Source organism: Perca flavescens, chromosome 20 (genome assembly GCF_004354835.1).
Source record: "Perca flavescens isolate YP-PL-M2 chromosome 20, PFLA_1.0, whole genome shotgun sequence".
Classification (NCBI taxonomy): domain Eukaryota; kingdom Metazoa; phylum Chordata; class Actinopteri; order Perciformes; family Percidae; genus Perca; species Perca flavescens.
In genome coordinates, this window is record NC_041350.1 from 5,590,898 (window position 1) to 5,610,761 (window position 19,864).

The following is a 19,864-nucleotide window of genomic DNA, read 5'->3' on the forward strand; positions in this document are numbered from 1 at the left end:
GGTTAATTCTGCTTATGGTCTCGTAACGGAGGAAACATGCAACATGCTTATTCCTACATTCACAGTTGGAGTCAGAAAGAAGAAGACAGTTAGCTGAAGTGATAGCATAAACAATAGCCAAAGAGTGTTTATATATAGTGAGAATACACCCCCGTACAGAGAGAATATATGTGAGGGAACATGTGTGCATGTTTGACAGAAAGAGGAGGGAAAGGGAAGGATAGACCCAGTCTTTCTTCTCCTAACTGTTTGGACTGGTTAAAGCAAACAAATCCCTCTGGCCAAGCGGTAGGCTGAAGACAAGTTCTCCCTGGGCCCCGAGTAACTCTCCTGCTACTTTACACTGAACTCTTCCAGATGATTGATGGGCTCTCGCTTCTGCTCACCTTTCATTCAGCAGAGCACGGGCTGACAGGGATCTCCGCTCGGTGCACTGCGCCCCATTATTAACCAGTGCACTACATGACACATAACTGATTCAGTCGACAATCAGCCCAATTTCAGCCCAGCAGTGGGGCTGATAATGTCAAGTATTCACGTGTACTTGAATGGACACTTTAATGGACGCACTCTCAGGGCTGTAGCTAATTTTGGGTAAAGCAACCTGCAGGAAGTTTACATTCTAAAGTTAAAGACGCACACATGTTGGGTATTGTATTCACTAAAACCTGGTAATGGCAGATAACATTGTGTAATTACAATAGAATATAAAGTATGTTAAGATTGCTGTAAAGTCACTAAACTGATTGGAATTTATTGAAAAGATAGCCACTTGGGTCCAAACTTTAATAGAGTTACCAACTATTATAACCTGCAGATTCTACTGAAATTGAACAGCCTGATTCCATTTAATCACTTTAAATGTCTTCTTTATGAGACCAAGAATTCTAAATGTACATGTGCACTTTAGGTTGTTTAACATTCTATAACTGTTCTATAGGAGAGCGGATAACCACAACACATGTGCATTTTATGAGAAAAGCATGGCATTTCTAACACAGTGCATACCATAAGGTTTATTTTAAGATGTGGAGGGAAGTCAGATTGATCAAAAAAGTCATAGTATAGCATGTCAAAAAAGTCATAGTATAGTATGTCAAAAGAAGTCACAAAAAAGTCATAGTATAGCATGTCAAACAAACATTTCATAAAATAGCATGTGGAAAAAAGTCATAAAAAGTCATAGTATAGTATGTCAAAAAAAAGAATAGTATATTGTGTTGAAAAAAAGTCAGAAAGTCATAGTATAGTATCTCGAAAAAAAAGAATAGTATAGTATGTCGAAAAAAAGAATAGTATAGTATGTTGAAAAAAGTCATAGTATGGTATGCTGAAAAAATTCACAAAACAGTCATAGTATATAGCATGTCAAAAAAAAGTCATAGTATAGTATGTTGAAAGAAGTTAAAGTATGGAATGCTGAAAAAAAGTCATGGTATAGTATGTTGAAAAAAGGCACAAAAAATTCGTAGTATAGTATGTGGATAAAAGGCATAGTATAGCATGCTGAAAAAGTCAATGTCGCAAAAAAGTCATAGTATAGTAGGTCAAATAAAAGTCATAAAATGTCATAGTATAGTATGTTGAAAAAGTCATAAAAAGTCATAGTATTGTAGGTTGAAAAAAGTCTTAAAAAGTCTAAGTATATAGTATGTCGAACAAAAGTCTGGGCGCCTCCCTAGGGAGGTGTTCCAGGCACGTCCAGCTGGGAGGAGGCCTCGGGGAAGACCCAGGACTAGGTGGAGGGATTATATCTCCAACCTGGCCTGGGAACGCCTCGGGATCCCCCAGTCGGAGCTGGTTAATGTTGCTCGGGAAAGGGAAGTTTGGGGTCCCCTGCTGGAGCTGCTACCCCTGCGACCCGACACCGGATAAGTGGATGAAGATGGATGGATGGATGGATGGAACGAAAGTCATATTATAGTATGTCAATAAAAGTAAAGTAATAGTATAGGGGTTATATATGAGTCTGATGTGTCCTCATAATGAAATGTCAAATTGTTGTAACATAACTTAAATGAGCTCTATTCAACAACAAAAAAATAACTCTAAATGAACCACTACACACAAGGTCTGAACCCACAACCATTGAGGTCTAGCAAACAGCATTCTACCACCCTGAGCTATCTGCTCTGAGACACTTCTCAATAATTATGCTGTGTATTTGACTTCTTCATTTCAAGTGTCAGACCATAATGCACTGCTCTTTTAAAAGTATTGAACCTTCAAACCTCCAAACTTCATTTGATCTTCAGCTCCTTAGCATGTTGAGCTATTTACGAAACTTGAAATGTAGTGGTTCTTATTTGTATTCATTGTTCACATCACCATGGGCAGAAAATGAAAAACACACAAGACAGAAGTGGGGTTTTGATCCTTTCACCTGAAACAATGAAATTATCAATTGAGCCAACACCTTAACTTTGTAAGCTACTCCTGAAGCTGTCAATTGTAACGTTCGTTCTGTCATTTGTTGTTCATACCGGCAAAAAGTCATAGTGTAGAATGTTATAAAAAGTTGTTAAAAGTCATAGTATAGCATGTCAAAAAAACTTATAGTATAGTATAGTATGCAAAAATGGTCGAAAAAAGACATAAAAAGTCTTACTATAGTAAGTTGAATAAATGTCAAAAAAACGTCATAGTATAGTATGTCAAAAAAAGTCATAGTATAGCATGTCGAAAAAAAATCCTAAAAAAGTCATAGTGTATTAAGTCGAAAAAAGTCATAGTATAGTATGTCAATTAAAGTCATAAAAAAGTCATAATATAGTAAGTCGACAAAAGTCATAATACAGAATGTCATAAAAAGTGGTTAAAAGTCATAGTAAAGTATGTCGAAAGAGGTCACAAAAAAGTCATAGTATAGTATAATGAAAAAAATCCAAAAAAGTCATAGTGTATTAAGTCGAAAAAAGTCATAGTATAGTATGTCAATAATAGTCATAAAAAAGGCAAAGTATAGTAAGTCGACAAAAGTCATAATACAGAATGTCATAAAAAGTGGGTAAAAGTCATAGTATAGTATGTCGAAAGAGGTCAAAAAAGTCAGTATAGTATTTTGAACATAAGTCATAGTGTAGCATGTCAAAAAAAGTCACAAAAAAGTCATAATGTAGTAAGTTGAAAAAAGTCATAGTATAGTATGTCAATAAAAGTCATAAAAAAGTCATAGTACAGAATGTCATAAAAAGTGGTTAAAAGTCATAATATAGTATGTCGAAAAAGGTCAAAAAAAGTCATAGTATAGTATATTGAAAAAAATCATAAAAAGTCAAAGTATAGCATGTCGAAAAAGAAAATCATAAAATAGTCATAGTACAGTATGTCAAAAGAGGCATAGTATAGTATGTCAAAAAAAAAATCACAAAAAAATCATAGTATAGTATGTCAAAAAAAGTCACAAAAAAGTCATAGTATAGTATTTTGAAAATAAGTCATAGTATAGTATGTCAAAAAAAATCATAAAAAAGCCATAGTATAGTATGTCAAAAGAAGTTAAAGTATAAAATGCTAAAAAAAAGTCATGGTTTGGTGCATTGAATAAAGGCACAAAAAGTCATAGTATAGCATGTCGAAAAAAGACACAGTATACTATGCTGGAAAAAGTCAATGCCGCAATAAAGTCATAGTATCGTAGGTCAAAAAAAGTCATAAAAAGTCATAGTATACTATGACAAAAAAAAGTCAGAGTGTTTATTTGCACCCCCGGTACGAATAGCCTCGGCCACACAACTGAGCTATTTACATCCTGTGACGTAACAACAAAAAAACTTAAAAACGTAAAAAACGAAATCATGGCGGACGTTCATCTTCCATGACCGCAGAAACTGGCATATTAGGAAAGTTTTGTCTCTAAAGTTTAGAACACAGTGCATGCGGCCTTCTCCCAATCATTACATTAAACAATTTGTATTTTATTCTGATTGGATAATTATCACCATAATGATTAATGCCCATTGGGTAATACAGGCTTGATCGCAGTTTGCCAACAAGGGGTTTTGCCACCAACAGGGGGTGCTGCAGCTACCCCAGCACCCCTACTTCCCACGCCTATGTGCCAAGGTACTGTAAATGCACAGGGGTGCAAATAGCATACATTGATATTTGTACCAGACCGGGTATTAATAGTACACATTGCTGTGTGCACCGGCGGGGTACTAATAGCATTCATTTCTAATTTCACCAGGGTACGAATAGCACTTCTAATTGCACCAGGGTACAAATAGCATACACTTCTAATTGTACCAGGGGTGCAAATAGCATACACTTCTAATTGTACCAGGGTACAAATAGCATACGGCTAATTGTACCAGGGGTGCAAATAGCATACACTGCTAATTGTACCAGGGGTGAGTCATAGTAGGTCAAAAAAGTCACAAAAAGTCTAAGTATAAAGCATGTAAAAAAAAGTCATAGTATAGCATGTCGAAATAGATTACAAAAAACTCATATTATAGTATGTCAATAAAAAGTAAAGTAATAGTATAGGGGTTATATATGAGTCTGATGTGTCCTCATAATGAAATGTCAAATTGTTGTAACATAACTTAAATGAACTCTATTCAACAACAAAAAAATAACTCTAAATGAACCACTACACACAAGGTCTGAACCCACAACCATTGAGGTCTAGCAAACAGCATTCTACCACCCTGAGCTATCTGCTCTGAGACACTTCTCAATAATTATGCTGTGTATTTGACTTCTTCATTTCAAGTGTCAGAACATAATGCACTGCTCTTTTAAAAGTATTGAACCTTCAAACCTCCAAACTTCATTTGATCTTCAGCACCTTAGCATGTTGAGCTATTTATGATACTTGAAATGTAGTGGTTCTTATTTGTATTCATTGTTCACATCACCTTTCACCTAAAACAATGAAATTATCAATTGAGGCAACACCTTAACTTTGTAAGCTACTCCTGAAGCTGTCAATTATAACGTTTGTTCTATCATTTGTTGTTCATACTGGCAAAACGTCACTATGACTATGACTATAAAAAGTGGTTAAAAGTCATAGTATAGTATGTCGAAAAAACGTATAGTATAAAAAAAAAAAATTATAAAAAAGTCATAGTGTAGTACATTGAAAAAAGTTATAGTACAGCATGTCAAAAAATATTATGAAAAAAGTCACAGTATAGTATGTTGAAAAAAGTCATAGTATAGTATGTTGAAAAAAGTCATAGTATAGTATGCAAAAAAAAGTCAATATCGCAACAACGTCATACTTTAGTAAGTCGAAAAAAGACATAAAAAGTCATACTATAGTAAGTTGAACAAATGTCACAAAAAAGTCATAAAAAAGTCATAGTATAGTAAGTCGACAAAAGTCATAGGATAGAATGTCATAAAAAGTGGTTAAAAGTCATAGTATAGTATTTTGAAAATAAGTCATAGTATAGCATGTAAAGAAAATCATAAAAAAGTCATAGTACAATATGTCAAAAGAGGTCATAGTATAGTATGTCAAAAAATCCTAAAAAAGTCATAGTATAAGTATGTAAAAAAGTCATAAAAAAGTCATAGTATAGCATGTAAAAAGAAATCTTAAAAAAGTCATAGTATAGTATGCTAAAAAAGGTCAATGTCACAAAAAGAGTCATAGTATAATATGTCAAAAAAGTCACAAAAAAAGTCATAGTATAGTATGTCGAAAAAAATCATAAAAAAAGTCATAGTATAGTATGTTGAAATAAGTCATAGTATAGTATGCTAAAAAAGGTCAATGTCACAAAAAGAGTCATAGTATAGTATGTCGAAAAAAATCATAAAAAAGTCATAGTATAGTATGTCGAAAAAAATCATAAAAAAGTCATAGTATAGTATGTCGAAAAAAATCATAAAAAAGTCATAGTATAGTATGTCAAAAAAAATCATAAAAAAGTCATAGTATAGTATGTCGAAAAAAATCATAAAAAAGTCATAGTATAGTATGTTGAATAAAATCATAAAAAAAGTCATAGTATAGTATGTTGAAATAAGTCATAGTATAGTATGCAAAAAAAAGTCAATATCGCAACAACGTCATACTTTAGTAAGTCGAAAAAAGACATAAAAAGTCATACTATAGTAAGTTGAATAAATGTCACAAAAAAGTCTTAGTATAGTATGTCAATAAAAGTCATAAAAAAGTCATAGTATAGTAAGTCGACAAAAGTCATAGGACAGAATGTCATAAAAAGTGGTTAAAAGTCATAGTATAGTATTTTGAAAATAAGTCATAGTATAGCATGTAAAGAAAATCATAAAAAAGTCATAGTACAATATGTCAAAAGAGGTCATAGTATAGTATGTCAAAAAATCATAAAAAAGTCATAGTATAAGTATGTCAAAAAGTCATAAAAAAGTCTTAGTATAGCATGTAAAAAGAAATCTTAAAAAAGTCATAGTGTAGTAAGTTGAAAAAAGTCATAGTATAGTATGCTAAAAAAAGTCAATATCACAAAAAGAGTCATAGTATAGTATGTCAAAAAAAGTCACAAAAAAAAGTCATAGTATAGTGTGTCGAAAAAAATCATAAAAAAGTCATAGTATAGTATGTCGAAAAAAATCATAAAGTCATAGTATAGTATGTCGAAAAAAATCATAAAAAAGTCATAGTATAGTATGTCGAAAAAAATCATAAAAAAGTCATAGTGTAGTACATTGAAAAAAGTTATAGTACAGCATGTCAAAAAATATTATGAAAAAAGTCACAGTATAGTATGTTGAAAAAAGTCATAGTATAGTATGTTGAAAAAAGTCATAGTATAGTATGCAAAAAAAAGTCAATATCGCAACAACGTCATACTTTAGTAAGTCGAAAAAAGACATAAAAAGTCATACTATAGTAAGTTGAATAAATGTCACAAAAAAGTCATAAAAAAGTCATAGTATAGTAAGTCGACAAAAGTCATAGGACAGAATGTCATAAAAAGTGGTTAAAAGTCATAGTATAGTATTTTGAAAATAAGTCATAGTATAGCATGTAAAGAAAATCATAAAAAAGTCATAGTACAATATGTCAAAAGAGGTCATAGTATAGTATGTAAAAAAGTCATAAAAAAGTCATAGTATAGCATGTAAAAAGAAATCTTAAAAAAGTCATAGTATAGTATGCTAAAAAAGGTCAATGTCACAAAAAGAGTCATAGTATAATATGTCAAAAAAAGTCACAAAAAAAGTCATAGTATAGTATGTCGAAAAAAATCATAAAAAAGTCATAGTATAGTATGTTGAAAAAAATCATAAAAAAGTCATAGTATAGTATGTCGAAAAAAATCATAAAAAAGTCATAGTATAGTATGTCGAAAAAAATCATAAAAAGTCATAGTATAGTATGTTGAAATAAGTCATAGTATAGTATGCTAAAAAAGGTCAATGTCACAAAAAGAGTCATAGTATAGTATGTCAAAAAAAGTCACAAAAAAAGTCATAGTATAGTATGTCGAAAAAAAGTCATAGTATAGTATGTCGAATAAAATCATAAAAAAGTCATAGTATAGTATGTTGAAATAAGTCATAGTATAGTATGCAAAATAAAATCAATATCGCAACGTCATACTTTAGTAAGTCGAAAAAAGACATAAAAAGTCATACTATAGTAAGTTGAATAAATGTCACAAAAAAGTCTTAGTATAGTATGTCAATAAAAGTCATAAAAAAGTCATAGTATAGTAAGTCGACAAAAGTCATAGGACAGAATGTCATAAAAAGTGGTTAAAAGTCATAGTATAGTATTTTGAAAATAAGTCATAGTATAGCATGTAAAGAAAATCATAAAAAAGTCATAGTACAATATGTCAAAAGAGGTCATAGTATAGTATGTCAAAAAATCATAAAAAAGTCATAGTATAAGTATGTCAAAAAGTCATAACAAAGTCATAGTATAGCATGTAAAAAGAAATCTTAAAAAAGTCATAGTGTAGTAAGTTGAAAAAAGTCATAGTATAGTATGCTAAAAAAAGTCAATGTCACAAAAAGAGTCATAGTATAGTATGTCAAAAAAGTCACAAAAAAAGTCATAGTATAGTATGTCGAAAAAAATCATAAAAAAAGTCATAGTATAGTATGTCGAAAAAAATCATAAAAAAAGTCAAAGTATAGTATGTCGAAAAAAATCATAAAAAAAGTCATACAGTAAACCCAATCACCTCATTAGATAGGTTCATTAGATTTCTGAGTGCAGCAGCATTGTGCTCAGAAATGACAATATCTCATTCATATAATTTCTTCTATTAACAGAAAGCTTACACAGTCACTATTGCATATATAGTAGTAGCTAATAAGCACTTTAAAGTTAATGACTTTAATAATTAATTCATTATCATAACTTAAAAACTAGTTAATTTGTCAACATATTGAATGCGATTTTAATGTCAATGTAAGATAATGGAGGCACCAAATACTGATCTTTGTGTCTTTGGGGTTATTAAATGCCACTCTACCAGCTTTTATTTTGAAACTAGAAGAGGTCTAATGGTGCGTTCCATTTGTACATGGAAATCGGAATTTACAAGTTCCCAGTTAGAGATCTCAACTAGAACGCCCCACTGAAATCGGATTTCCGACTCGGAAAGTCAGAAAACCTCACCAACTCTTACCAAAGCCGAACACAAAATCCCACATGGCTGCTCCGTGCATCAACAGCAGTGAAAGCTGTAGTAATATACTGTTTATTACAGTACTGTCCAACTTCTGTCTGGGGACACGTTGCTATGGTCTTTGTCTGGACAAAATAATGCGTTGTTATCAACTGGCTAAAGCAAAACCCCAACTGTACTCGTGTGTGACGTCATTCCCAGCTCCGACTTCCGAGGTAAATGGAACGCAGTGTAACTGACCCTTCACTTCCAGGTCAACTTGACCAGGTGACACCCAGGTGATTCAGACTTTGATCATTAGGAGCGCGAGGATCTATCGCTGACTCAAATGTAGTTACACAATTCCTCTTGCATGCTCAAATCATCTGTTACGCTCATGATTCTGTCCTCTCTCGTGCACAAACCTGATTCTTACAAATCTGCGCCTTTGTGCCCTCAAACGTCGACTTGCAGACGGAGCAGCATATGAATTTGAGTCTACCCACATGTCTCTGTGTGCAAATCCGAATGTGTACTTTGTCACTCACCAATTACTTTGCTTCAAATTTCAGTGTTGTAATTATTACACAATAAAAAAAAAAAAAAAAAAAAAGGGAGGACAGCTTATAATCATTCGTTTTACACTTGGGGGGAAAGTTGAAGAGTTCACTGTGGTGGTATAAGGCCACAGAAACATAACCCATTTGGATGTGCAGAGACTCGGGCCAAACTAAATATTCGTAAACCGTAAGCTTGGTGCTGCTCCAGCTGGTGCTCGGAAAGAAGATGAAAGACGCAGATAAAGAATTGGCACTTTGATCCTGGTGAAAATAGAAGACGTTAGTGCTTCAAATCAGTCACTGAAAAACTCCAGAGTGTGCAAACCTGGGAATTTAGATCTTCTCGTTCGTCTTAAATCATATGTACTGTAGCTAAGAGAGTTATTGTTTGCTGTAACCATTCCTCCATCAAGTGATCCCTAGTCTCGCTTGCCAGACCTATCTCCACAGTGCTGCTGAGTAAGGTCTGGCCCCTCAGCAGTTACACCCCTGGATAGGACAAAAAAGGGCCTGGGTTGTTTTGCATTTCTGTAAACCAATCACAATCATTTTGGGCGGCGCTAAACTCCGGATGCAGCGACGGTGGCTCTGCAAAATAGTCTCGGGATGGAACTTGTTTTGGTGGAACATTTGCACTCCGCAAAAAAGCTACTGATCCTAATGACAGACACATCATCCAGCCTTTCACTACCTGTCCACCAAATATGTTAACACTATGTACTTTAGACTGTGTGCTTTTATAAATTCAGCACTCATGAATCTGTGAAGTATTTTTGACTTTTTTGTAAATAGGATCAACTCTGGAAATGTATCGCCCTTTAAGACCTGCTCAACACTGACTTTGAGTTACATCTGGCTTTTAAGAGTCTCAATATCTGACATAGTATTAATATATGTCTCCCACAGACAGCCTTGTTAAGAGAGATTGTTGATGTCCTGACTCTGTTCCTGGGACTTTATTCAACCAATACACATTATCTGATGTCATGCTTTTCAACTTTAGCTCCGTACATTTTTAATCTCTGCTCTCTAGAGGTCTGTAGGTCTCCTGCTGCAGTGCTGCAGCTGTATCTCAAACTATTAACCCTGACATCTTGATACGTAAAGATATAACCTTCTCACACATTCTGTCGAGATTTTCATCACCCTATCTAATTGCAAGAGCTGACCAGAAAGTTCACCCCTGAACGTTGTTCTTCACAACACATTGACAGAAGATATGTGATTTGAATTGTTGCCCATTGTTGAGAACAGTTTGACTTACGAAATAGTAGTGGTAGTGAACATTTGAGCTTCTTTCCATGTATGAGTTATCAGTCCAACAGAAGCTGAGATTGAATGCACTTTTAATTGTACCATTATGTGTTGGACCTTGAAGCATAAGAAGGCTGAGTGAGGCCCTCACATTTATATTAGTTTTGCAGTACCTATCAATACTACTGTGCCATTTAAAGACATTAAACTCTGTAATTGCACTAATTGGAGTTATTTGTAAAATAAATAGAAAGGAGCAGCCATTAAAATGCCCCAGGAGCAGTTTGTGTGGGATAAATCTGATAAAGTGGCTGCCTCTGTGTTTATACTTAGTTTCCCAGCTCTCAATAAATGATCCAGAAAATGTCCTAATGAAGAATACAGGTGGGAAAGTCGTTATGTATCCGAGGGGGAGTAGGGAGAAGGGCTCTATCTGTGGGTGACCTGGAGAGAAAACATTCCCAGCTAATGACGGAGCAACCAGCATGGCTGACTGAAGCCTAACTAACCCCTCGTCCTCCACTGGAGCCTGTGTGCAAATGAGGCAGTCCGTAAATGAGGCAAGTCGCTGAGCATTATTCTATTACAGTATCTACACCTGATTACGGAGGCTCAAGGCACAATACGATAACAGACCTACCTCTGAGCGCTGATGAACGGGACCTTCAGAGCAACAGATCCTCATACCTGAACGACAGTTTGGGACGTTCGATTTACCGCTGCACCGTGGCCGTTTTAACCGTAACACGTAACCGCGGTGGGAGGTTTAATCATGTGATCGTTCTATAATGAAACGGCTGTAGTTAACAATGTGAAGCGGAGCTACAGTAGTTAGGTTTAGGCAACAAACATACTTTGTTGCCTAAAGGAGGGATTGGCTTAAAATGAGCCAGGCATAACTACTAAAAGACGTGATTGTGTCATGGACCAAGGTTCCTGAAAATTCGTTGACTTTTGGTTTTACACAGGACACAAACCCAGGTCTCCTGAGCGAAAGTCACGTCTCTGTTTGACCTATCCACCCAAACCTACGTAACTCTGTCACCTCACTTCCTCATTTGCTCCTGCGATGATTACTACGGCTGCTAACTAAATATGGGTAGGTATGAGCTGCTTGCACAATCGACCTAAACAGACGTTTTTTGGTGGGGACGGTCGGTTCACAGTAGCCTGGCTCCGCCCTCCTACGTTACTTCATTTTCCGTCTGGGTTTGCGGTATATTCTTGGGTTTTCTCGGGCCAAATCTTTGGCGGTCCAATCAGTGAACAGAGAGAGTGGCTGAGAACGATCACGTTGAGGTCGTGCGCTAGTTTGAGTTGTTGTTCCGTAATGTCGGCGGAGAAAGATGCGAGCGAAGCCATTCGGTCTGTTGTGGAAACGCTGCCGAATATCCAGAAGTTGACGCCCGAGCAAGAACAATCTTTGCTGAGTTGTGTTGGCGGCCGTGATGTTGTGGCCCTCCTCCCCACAGGGTTCTGGAAAAGTTAGATTTTCCAGTTTGCTCCGTTAGTAGTGAAGGAGTTGGCTAAGGCTAACGCTAGCGATGCTAAGCCGACGTCACAACCAAACGTTGGCGATTGGTTATGGCAGATCCAGAGTGGCTCTGGGCAGATCCAATTGTTTTACACTACAACAGAGCACCCGCCTTCAAGGAAGTTAACACTTGTCAATGGAGAGTGGCCAGACTCTGTGTACTAATGAAATGTACCAGAGTCTGGTAGGACCAGGCTATGTTCACAGAACAAACATTTTATTACTAGGCTGTTTTTAATTAAGTTAATCACAGTCATGGGTTGTGATTAATCATGGTTATTTGCAAATTTAAAATACTAGGATTTACTTGTAAACATGCAGTGTTGAAATAAATGTTACCTGGAAGCTTTTAGATAACGTTCATTTTTTCACAAACAATGTAAGGTGGCTGACAGCTGTAGCACTTCATCGTCATGGGGATCAATAGTCATTTATGTTCATTATTAAGTCCACAAAGTATTTTTTTCTTAAAACACTTAGAGAAATCTGCCAGTGCAGTGTGATTATTTAACCATGTTTCAAGAGAATCTTTAAATAAGACGCACTGGCTGATTGCTGATTTGAATCAAGATAATTACCGTTAAATTGACTTGTATAAGAAACAGGTTGAAATAACCTCACTCCACGGCAACATTTTCTTAGATCAACAATACAGGAACCCTTTGGCTGACTTCTTAAGTAATAGATTTTTTACAGGGATCTTGTGTAACGCATAAAAAGCAGTTCAGTTCAGTTGGAAGAAGGCCACAGAATATGAAAGTTCTGGTAAATGTCTGTAATTGAACTTTACGCTCAGAATATTTATCACAGACCAATTGCAATGACGAAGTGTTTTGATTCGCCACAGCCGATCATTCCTCTTACTGCTTTCCTCTCCACAGCACCGGCAGCTGAGACTCATGGGTAGTATTTAGAGCTACGCACCATCCCAAAATGAATGAAGTTAAATAAATCAGAACATAAACCTATGGTCTGGTTACCTTATACCTAGTCTGGATCGATGAAAATTCATTTCCAGGTTAATCACAATGTGTGTTGTGTCTAACCCCTTTCTCTTTGGGAAGCAACAACAAACTAAGAGCTGGCAAGCTACACGCTGAAAATGGCAGGTTTTGAAGAAAATTTGGCATGTGCAATAAGGCAGTCGTGCTTGGTTCTTTTGGGGAATGATTCTAAAGATTTACAACGAATATGTTCATGGCATTTAGTCATTTACATTTTGGGAGTGATTGGTAGGGATTTGCTATAGACTAAATACACACGGCGATACAGTGGCAGGAGTTGGGTTGAGAACCGGAGGGTCGCCAGTTCAAGTCCCCGTATGGAAGGTGAATTGCTAGCTGAAGAGGTGCCGGTTCACCTCCTGGGCACTGCCAAGGTGCCCTTGAGCAAGGCACCAAACCCCCAACTGGTCTGGGCGCTCATTTCAGGGAGCAGCCCCCTCACTCTGACATCAACAAAAATGTGAATAAAGGTATTTCGTCAATGGTAAGAGCAAATTATTTTTAACCATGTATCCAGCTAATTTAAATAGCTCACATTACTGTATTGTGTGAACAGTTAACTTCATTTAAAAGTGCAGTAAGTAAGACTTATAAAACTAACTTTCTGTCATATTTGCTGAAACTGACCCTGTGTTCCAGTGGAACTACATGAAGCAGGTCATTAAAAAAAACTCTGGCACCACCTCCAGCCTGTAGTGTGATTTGCATATATTGACCGCTCCCTGTTCAGATGCACCAATCAGGGCCAGGAGGGTGTGTGTGTGTGGGGGGGGTCTAATTGTGTGTCAATCACTGCTCATGCACCCGCATTCATTCTCCCTTGTGGGGGGAGGGGCTTAGGAGACTGTTTTGGGCTTTAGCAGAAATGGGGGGAGGGACTGTTCAATTTTCCAATGTTCCACCAAAACAAGTTCCTTCCCGAGACTATTTTGCAGAGCCACCATCTCTGCGTCCAGAGCTTAGCGCCGCCCAAGACGATTGGGATTGGTTTGAAGAAATGCACACAACCCAGAGCGGTTTTTTTTCTCCTCTCCTGGAATGTATGTGCGGAGTAGCCAGACCACAGCGCTGTGGAGATAGGTCTGGCAATTGGGACTGCGTTATACCTAATTGTATGTTAAGCAACAGTGAAGAGATTAAAAGAGAACCAGAACTGTTCCATATGCTGACATTTTTCACATCAATGAGATTCAGACTGTGATAGATTTATTTCAATCAAAAATGTCACAGCACTTCTACACACTCGTCATTTTACCATTGAAAGACCATTATTATTTACTGTGTTGGCATGACAGTAAGTAAGTCATTTCCTGTCTATTCTTCATCATTAAGCAAGCATCAAAACAGAATGTCCAAAATTCACTTAAAATAACCCAGTGGTTATCAATGCAAAGGACAGATGAAACATGACTTTAGCCTTAGTCCTACTTGCATGTTTTTCCAAAAAAAGAAAGAGAAAATAATTGATTGATTAATTGATCCCTTCGTTTTCGGAATCAATACGGAAAACATCTAATTGCGATTACTTTGACTGATATTGCGAAATGATTCACGATATTGGAGAGAATGATCATTTTTGTATCATTATTCTCATTTTCATTGAAAAAATAAATAAACGATTATAGTGTGATTTTTTTGTGAGGATCTGAACCAAACAAAGATTCTTTTCTTTAGTCTGTAGGATAGGATCTGTAGGCCGGGACGTTTCTGCAGCACCACACTACTTTATTTTAGAACGGTTTGTCACGTATTTTTCCTTTAACAAATATTGCGCCCCCCTGCGATATGAATATTGCACTAGTCCATATTGCGATTTCGATAACATTGAGATTATTTGTGCAGCCCTACTCAATACTTTAGAGGCAATTTGGTATTGAATTCGGTACCCAGCCCTAGTGACCAAGTGTGCTCTGAAACTTACGTAAACGTAAACAGTGCTGTGGGGAGCAAGGCACTGGATATTTATAACGGTTCAGGATTCACACAATTCGCTCGTCTCTCTTATACATGCAGAATACATGAATTCATTTTAGATCTCACGTGGTTATGCCCACCATGATTTCACTCATGTCCCACAGTTTACTGGCCACTTCCTCGTCTGTGGCTTTGTCCAGCAGAACCTGAGGCTTGCAATCTGCAAAGCACTTGCCCTGCACACCTTCCACATCTGGGCTGCAGGCCAAATAGACGGAGGTCCGAGCTCCTTCTTCGGGGCTCTTAAACAGACCCCGGGAGAGCAGGTCAAACAGGGGCTTGGCTAATGCTGGGACGTGGACATGCCTGCCCAGATTAGTCCTCACTATGCCCGGAGTCAGAGCATTCACGGCCACTCCGCTGCCCTCCAGCCGACGGGCCAGCTCGCGGGTGAACAGCAGGTTGGCCAGCTTGCTGCGACTGTAGGCGAAGGCCTTGTCGTAGCTCTGCTCGCTGTTCAAGTCCTCAAAGTTGATGTGACCTTGCTTGTAGAGTTTGGAGGAGACCACGACCACGCGACTGGGAGCGGATTTCTTCAGCAGGTTCAGCAGCTGGTGGGTGAGCAGGAAATGGCCCAGGTGGTTGACCCCGAACTGCATCTCAAAGCCGTCCTCGGTCTGGGCGTACGGACACTGGTAGACGCCGGCGTTGTTGATCAGCACGTCTAACCGAGGTTCCTCCTGTTCGGCAAGCACAGAAGAGAGAAGATTATGAAACACATCTATCTTTATTGTCATTCAGTCCCTCCAGAAAAACGTGATTATGCGATCGCATAATTCAATGCAAAAAGTCTGCATATTGATGCGGGGGGGCGCATTTTTTCAAATACGCCACACTTTCGCCGCATAAATTGCCGATTTCCGCGCAAAATATGCAGGGCTTGCATGATTTCATAATCCCCGCATTTTCGTTGCAAAAAAGTCACCTATATCTTAGCAGAAAGTTGAAAGATTTTGCGTTTACTTCACACAAGAGCAGGCATTTTCCCCTGTTGCCATGGGAACGTTATGAAGTGACGTAATTACGCGACGTGAACATCATCGAAAAGCAGGGTGTTGGAGGTTGAATTTGACATGTACTTGGAGTCTCTTAAGTTGGTAACCAATAAGAAAGCTATCTTAATATCTGATCCAATTTCTGTTTAAGTGCTCCTGCTGTCTATATTATTAACGATTTTTGAAAGTCTGTCTCTTTTGTATCTTTTATTTCCCTCTGTTTAGACGATTACTTTTATTTTTACTTTAATATTATATTATTTGTATATATTTTTGTATCTTATTTGTTTACTTATTGCAATGACTGAATATCTCTAAACAATTTTTGGAAATTAAGTTTAAAAAAAGCAGGGTGTTGGGGGAATCACTTTTTCATCAAACCGCATTTTTTGCAAGTTCCCGCAATTTCATCGCATAAAATTGCATAAATATCTTAATAATATAATAATAATATTTTTTAAGAAAATGTGCCGCATAATCAAAAAAACTTGTTTTTCTGGAAGGACAAGGTCATTTAGCAGAGTACAGGTACAGAGCCAATGAAATGCAAGTTGACATCCAACCAGAAGTGCAAAAGAAGCATTAAATACCAAAGTGCAGGTTGAGTACAGTATTCTGTGCAGTTATGTAGACAATAGAGATTAATTATGTACAACAATGTATAGTTAGATAAATACAGGTTTTCCAGATTACATGTCTACAGTGACAGATAAGGAGTATGTACAGAGAGTATTTATAGACATTCTATATAAATAATATAGATACATACATGTGATAAACATATGTATATTGCACAGGTTTATGGGCAGGTTATGGAATAAAAATATATATACATATATTGTGCAGTTGTGGGTGTTAGCAGTGCAAGGGCATTGATGAAACAGTGCAGGAGTAAATCTACAGACAGTATTTTTACTGTTACAATACAAGCTGTAAAAGACTTTCTATGACTTTAAACACTTTGTTGAATTGTCTGTTTCAAAGGTCAAGGCAGTGCCTCAGACTTTGAGAGCTTACATCAGTTCTACATAATATGCTACAGCTATACCGTAGGGTGAACATTAGGGATCGACCGATTATCGGCAATTTTCTATATCTGTGTTTCGAATTGGCTTTGGCCGCGACTCTGGAAGACTTGGAGTTAAGCTTTTCTTTGAGAAAAGAACGGCGCATAAGTCATTCTTAAAAAAGGAAGAGGTGTTCGGAGTTTTGCCGACCGGATACGGCAAAAGTTTAATATATCAACTAGCGTTGCACTCGTTGGCTATGGAGCTTTTTCACAGCAGACATGTTGACTTGTCATAGTAGGAAAAGCACAGCGGAAATTGATAACCTTAACGATGGCTCAGTTCCATCAAGTGTCCCAGTAAGCTATTTCAGTGAGTCAGCATGAACAAATACCAAGACCTCTCTTAAGTGGAATGCAGCCATCACTAATGGTTTAATATCAGGGCCTCTCCTAAGTGGAATACAGCCATCAGTAATGGTTTAATACCAGGACCTCTCCTAAGTGGAATACAGCCATCAGTAATGGTTTAATACCAGGGTCTCTCCTAAGTGGAATGTAGCCATCAGTAATGGTTTAATACCAGGACCTCTCCTAAGTGGAATGTAGCCATCAGTAATGGTTTAATACCAGGACCTCTCCTAAGTGGAATGCAGCCATCAGTAATGGTTTAATACCAAGACCTCTCCTAAGTGGAATGCAGCCATCAGTAATGGTTTTGAATACACCTGTGCTTTTCCTACTATGACATGTCAACATGTCTGCCGTGAAAAAGGTTTTCACGGTTTTCACACGGTTTATCCCGCCCCTTGGATTGAGCCCTGCCAATGGTGACTTCCCAGACCCAACATCTTGATGTGGGTCTGGCTTGTCAGGCTACTAGGGCTGCTCCCTCTTAGTTGATTAGTCGACTAATCGGTCGTTTTGGTCTTAGTCAACTTAGATTTCTTTAGTCGATTAGTCATGTTTGATGCTTTTTTCATGCTAAATGACTTATTTCTGAGAAATGTACGAGCACATCTCTGGTGAACACAAGAATTAAAGTGGTACTTTTGCATGACTCTTTGCAGAGAAACTCAGATTTACAGATCTGTCGATTAAATCAACTAATCGATTAGTCGATACAATTGAATGAGTGTTAGTCGACTAAGAATTTCTTCAATCAAGCACAGCCCTACAGGCTACGCACTTCTCTCATTATGAAGACTTTCGAGAAAGTTATAAAAGCCATTGTTGTATTATTAGGATATATGAAAAAAAAAGAAGAGCTTATTTTGATGCAGTTAATTAATTTCAAGCATTAGGTGATGCATAATTCAGTAGTTTAGCTATCAGATAGATAATTCTATCTAAACGTGAGCAACATCCATCTATTTACAAAAACAAGTAACGTTACCTTTACAACTAGCTAGCTAAGCTATGAGAACTCCATTAAAAAACTGCTTTTATTGATTTTGTCACGGCGGAAGAGATATTAATAACAAAATAGCAGGTGCTTAAAATGTACTTTGGTAAATCGATGTGTTTTGTTCTGACATAATCCACTGAGCAGCTCCCATTTGACTAATATAACTAATATATTATATATACGTATTCAACTGTTTCGCATTAGCTAGCTTTACATCTAACGTTAACGATAAAGTTTATTGAATGAAGAAACGTGGAAGGCAGGCTGATACAGTTGAAATTGTATTTAAGTGGCATTTGTGCAATCAAATGTATGCCGAATCAAAAAGTGTTATTTTATGAAGCAGAACCTGAACCGTTGAATTTCGTGGGGTTATACTAATTTGAGATTAGCGTCATTATTTATAAAAATGCTAAACTTTTCAATGACATTTGGCTTGACGTTCTTTTAACGCAGGCACAGATTGTATTTGCGCTGTCTGGAAAGCAAACTTCGCATGGAAACAAAAAGTCATCTCGCTACCTTTATTATGTCTCGACAGAACGTGTGTACAGATGTAAGCGAGGCGAGGTCCAGCTGTTTGACGATAAGCTGTGACCTGTCTGAACCAGTCTCCTGTAGGATCTCCCGGGCTGCCTCCTCAGCCCTGCGAAGGTCCCGGCAGGCCATTATCACACGGCCCTGGAGCTTCACAATGCCCGCTGCTGTCGCTTTCCCTATCCCGCTGTTAGCACCGGTCACTATTACTGTCTTTCCGTTCATCATTGTGCGTAATTAGCCACCGAGCTGCTGTTCAGAGACTCAACCATCATCAGCTGACTAACGTTAGAAACGCCACAGAAACATTTCCTTACCCACAATACACGACGGGTGAAAGTTGCCTTCGCGGAAGCTCGTAAAAGTGGCAATTCATATAAATTCATGGTAGGCCTACAATGAACTGTGAAGGGCAGGTAGCATAGTTATAGTCCATGCTTCATTTATTTAAAAATGTAAACTTTTTTTCTTTACATAGTTATTTCCAGGAAACTTTCCAATTATTAGGATATAAGCATAGACTGTATATTATTAGTAAGTAGTATTAATAATATTAACAGTCTATGGATATAAGGCGTTAATGTTTTATTTACTGTGTGTTAAGTACATTTTTTGTGTACTTGTTTGGCCAAAAAACAGTACACTTTGAATATACTGTGTCTAAAAATACAGAATCAGTTTTTAACTGTAGGACTGCATGGTAAATAAATAAATAAATAAAAATAACTGTAGGCCTGCATGGTCAACTCCACAGGTTGCTTAATGTAGATTTTTTCAGCAAATGTTTATATATATATATATATAGCCTACATCAGGAACCATGTTTCACTTACTTTTCAAACATACAAGAACTTTCCTCCACCAGCTCCGTTTGTCAACAACACACTCACTTCCCTTGTCACTTACTTCTGATGTCGGTTATGTATTTGTGTTGTAGCTTTTGTATTTGTGTTGAACCGTATTGGCAGACACATGTAACAAGTTTGTATTACATTTGTATTACATACACTGGCTTAAAAGAGCTC

At 37.0% G+C, this 19,864-nt stretch overlaps 1 protein-coding gene across 1 annotated transcript; it reads right to left on the reverse strand.

Annotated features, from left to right (window-relative positions):
• Positions 1-14,741: 14,741 nt before the first annotated feature.
• LOC114546925 (retinol dehydrogenase 14) lies at positions 14,742-19,176 on the reverse strand. The gene is made up of 2 exons (XM_028566091.1): positions 18,825-19,176; positions 14,742-15,573 (listed from the first exon to the last, which is right to left on the reverse strand). Exons 1-2 carry the CDS (start codon positions 19,065-19,067, stop codon positions 14,956-14,958), a joined length of 861 nt encoding a protein of 286 aa, XP_028421892.1. The 5' UTR covers positions 19,068-19,176; the 3' UTR covers positions 14,742-14,955.
• Positions 19,177-19,864: the final 688 nt, after the last annotated feature.

Coding starts and splice junctions, on each gene's coding strand:
- LOC114546925 (XM_028566091.1), bottom strand. CDS start 19,067: ATGATGAACGGAAAGACAGTAATAGTGACCGGTGCTAACAGCGGGATA. Junction 15,574..18,824: donor TCTGTCGAGACATAATAAAG/GTAGCGAGATGA, acceptor CTTGCCGAACAG/GAGGAACCTCGGTTAGACGT.